This window comes from Phodopus roborovskii, unplaced genomic scaffold (assembly GCF_943737965.1).
Source record: "Phodopus roborovskii unplaced genomic scaffold, PHOROB, whole genome shotgun sequence".
NCBI classification, from domain to species: Eukaryota; Metazoa; Chordata; class Mammalia; order Rodentia; family Cricetidae; genus Phodopus; species Phodopus roborovskii.
In genome coordinates this window covers 536,476-539,875 of record NW_026126637.1, presented here as the reverse complement: position 1 = coordinate 539,875, position 3,400 = coordinate 536,476, and the positions used below count along the sequence as shown (strand labels likewise).

General features: G+C 37.6%; 1 protein-coding gene across 1 annotated transcript; it reads right to left on the bottom strand.

The window, feature by feature from the left end:
* Positions 1-2,089: 2,089 nt before the first annotated feature.
* Positions 2,090-3,028, bottom strand: LOC127239099 (vomeronasal type-1 receptor 2-like). Its single transcript, XM_051207888.1, has one exon. The coding sequence runs from the start codon at positions 3,026-3,028 to the stop codon at positions 2,090-2,092; it is 939 nt and encodes a 312-aa protein (XP_051063845.1).
* Positions 3,029-3,400: the final 372 nt, after the last annotated feature.

Genomic DNA, 3,400 nt, shown 5'->3' with positions numbered 1-3,400 from the left:
GTTTTTTAAGAAATAAGACTTTTTCTCAGTTTCCTGCTTGCACAACCCAAGCAGTAGAAACCGCCATAAGCTTCCAGGTGTTGGGTTTCCTGGTTCATTAGGCCAAGCTTTTCTGCTTTTTCTCTCAGCTGTGGGTAATGATTGTCATGCTGTGTTGTGCCTACCCAATCACTTGGTTTCCTGGTCTACACATGATCCTCAGTGCTACTGTCTGTTTAGTGTGGGCTAGACATTGAAACCCTGCCAATGCTTGTTCATGTGGAAGCCTCTATGATTTCTTGGATCCCAGTCTCACCAAGGCATCCCTGGAGTTCCTGAGCAAGTCAGAAAAAGAACAGATTGTACAGATCAAACTCCTAAGTAACCTAAAATTATGAGATAGGCTGTGAAATATCTCCCTTGTTCTCCTGGATGGGGGTATATTGAACCCCATCAAACATGCTCTTCCACAATTTACTAAATCAGGATGCCATAGAACCAGAGCCAGAACAGATAACGAACCAGGCTTCACAAAAAGAGTTAGAACATTCCCGTGACTTACCAGAGTATGGTCCATGAAAAAGAAAAGGTGCTTGATCTTTTTTTATGATACTGCCATTTGTTCAGGCAATAAAACAAACAGAAGGCAAGAAGGCTAAGGGGCTTTGATAGATGTCTACAGTATGCATGGCTAGGAGCAGCTCTTCAGTCCTGGTAAGCCAGAGGACTCATATAAATTCCTAAAGGATTTAACAACTCAGGGATTGGGATTTTCTAAATGGGGGAATAGGCAGGCGATATAGGGCCAAATAAAGAAGTACTTTTTAAAAAATGAATAATCTTACCACAGTACCCTATGTATTTGTAGTTCTCTTCTAATATTTCTCAGTACATCTGAAGAAAGCCATACTTCTGGGTGCTCTTAGCCCTATGCACCCTGTGCAGAGGCTATATGCTACATGCTTGCCTGAACCCCAGTCTATATCTTAATACTGGATGATCTTAGTGAAAACCAGGGAATAGAGTTTGCTATCTTCCCTTTCAAAGCAGCAATACCAAACCGTGGGAAGATATTGTACTAGATGTGGGTAGCAAATAGCTCCATTTGAGACCTAACATACTCATGTATATTTAAAGTACTTCTGAGAGAGGGACACTGGCACCTTCTTCAGAAGTTATTGTCAAGGGTTAGATACAAAGTAAAAGCAGAAAGATGGCAGCCAGACTGAGTCATTGTTTTTCAATTACACAACTGAACACAGGTTGCAGGTTCCAATCCCAGAAGGCTTTGAGGGAACTCAGTGGTGATGGAGTTTCTGTTAAGTGGTCTGTTTTCTTCCTTCTTTATAGCTTTGCTGAACAAACTGCAGCATACAGATTGAACTGTTATTATAAATCTCCAATTAAGCCTTGAAAAGATACTCTTACTATTTATAAATCATAGGTTTTTAACTAGTTCCATGAGAGGTATGATTCCAGTAATCATAAGTAGTAGGGTGTAGATACAACCTGGCTCATGGAAGACTGGAAGAGCACCTATAAGCTAGGTGATCAGGAGCTGATCCAAAAAAAAGACTTTGGGGCACTGAAGTTATGGAATATTTATGAGCTGAATGAGGGTTTCTGTGTTGAAAGTTTATATTTAAATGGTAGCTGAGGTTGCACTGTTTTTTTTTATAGTGATCATATACTAAAAGAAAACTTTATTGAGAAAGTAATAACCAAATACATCAGTAGTGCATATTTTGTGTTCCTAGAAAAGTTTGATTACTGTGTTAAGATGTAGAGTTTAGCCTCTATCGAACACATCTGTACAGAGCATCCAAGATGATATATATCAATCTATCTGATGTCAAAAGTGTGGATAATTAGTTGAAAACATATTGAGCATGTACTCCTCAAGGCAGCCTTCTCCAAAGAAAGCCTTTGGAATATGTCAAAGGGTGAAAAGAATTGGATTCCAAGAGTTCCATCAGTGGAAGAAACCTGAATAAAGCTTAAGGTGTGACTTACATAGAAAAACAAAAACAAAAACCGTCTTCCACTTCCACAAAGAATTTATATACTATTTACTTTTGTAAAAGAAATTGAATTCTGAAATAGGATGCATTTAAATAGTTACAACACTATTAGAGGATTCTCTGTCCTTTATCAAAAGTAAGCTAATCTGGAAAAGAGGGGAGGATTGACTCATAAGTAAAATGGGGCTCAAAGTGGGAAAGCACAAAGCAATAATGATTGTGATCTTCATCAGCCACCAACTTTGACCAGAAAATAGAGCATTGCAACCGTGTGAGATGGCCGAGAGGGTATAAATAGCCAGAAAGGTGAATACTCGGGCAAAGATGTACTGAGTGGCTCTGAATTCCAAGGTATTACTGTGGAAAGCACAATTGCTGCGAATGTGTTGAACTCGCTGTTTGTGCCTATATAAAATGATAATCATAGAGCTGCTGGACCAGGTGATCAGGATAGAAAACAGAAGATCAGGGAATACAAATAAAGCTATATATAAAGAGACTGTGATTTTGTCATTATCTACTACCATATTGCTTTCAAAACCTGTCTCTTCTGTTATGTTTCTCCTTAATTTTATAGACATATACAAAGGTAAAAGAGCATTTATCATGATGTACAAGACCCAGCACATAGAAATGTAGAGACCAATGTCCTTTGGAGATTTGAATCTAATATTCTTCCAACACGAGTTTCTAGGGCTGATGATGATGACCTGGAAGACACTCAAGAGACAGGTTGTAGCAATGGACATACTCCTGAAAACTCTTAGCACATACATAAAAAGCTGGTAGCTCCAATCATTGAAGAAATGTTTCAACCCAAATGCCGTCATTGTGTTGACCATTCCTTTAGAGAGAATGATCAAGAAGTTAACCATGATCAGATGCATGATAATTAAATCCAAGGGTTTTACCCTGTGTTTCTTGTAATAAATGACTAAGTAGTAGGTAAGAAGGTATACATTTCCCAAAATTCCAACTGTATTCTCTATCAAGAATATTATTCCTATTCCCAAATTCTTAGAGTCCATTGTGTTAGGGAACAAAATTTACTTCAAATCTCAACAGCAGTCATTTCTCAGTCAAAATTTCAGATTTTTTTTCTAACATGTCACAAATTCAGTAGAATCACATTAGCTAAAATGAAAGCATAAGGTGGTCTTCAAAACACTATTGTGTCCACACCACCTGTCACAATTATTTTCACACAAGTGACAACACCTAGTAAGAACTGCGGAAGATTTCAAGTGCACTTATTTATGGAGCAAATTCCTATTATATAATTAATAAACAATAACACTAAAGATAGGCCAAATTTATGCTGATAGAAGCAATGACAAGTGAGTTCAAAATGAAAGAATGTTCAGTTTTACAAGTCAATACATATGGGGAAAAGTCTTCTC

Bases quoted from the DNA above. Each gene is read 5' to 3' on its own strand.
- LOC127239099 (XM_051207888.1), bottom strand. From the start codon at position 3,028: ATGGACTCTAAGAATTTGGGAATAGGAATAATATTCTTGATAGAGAAT.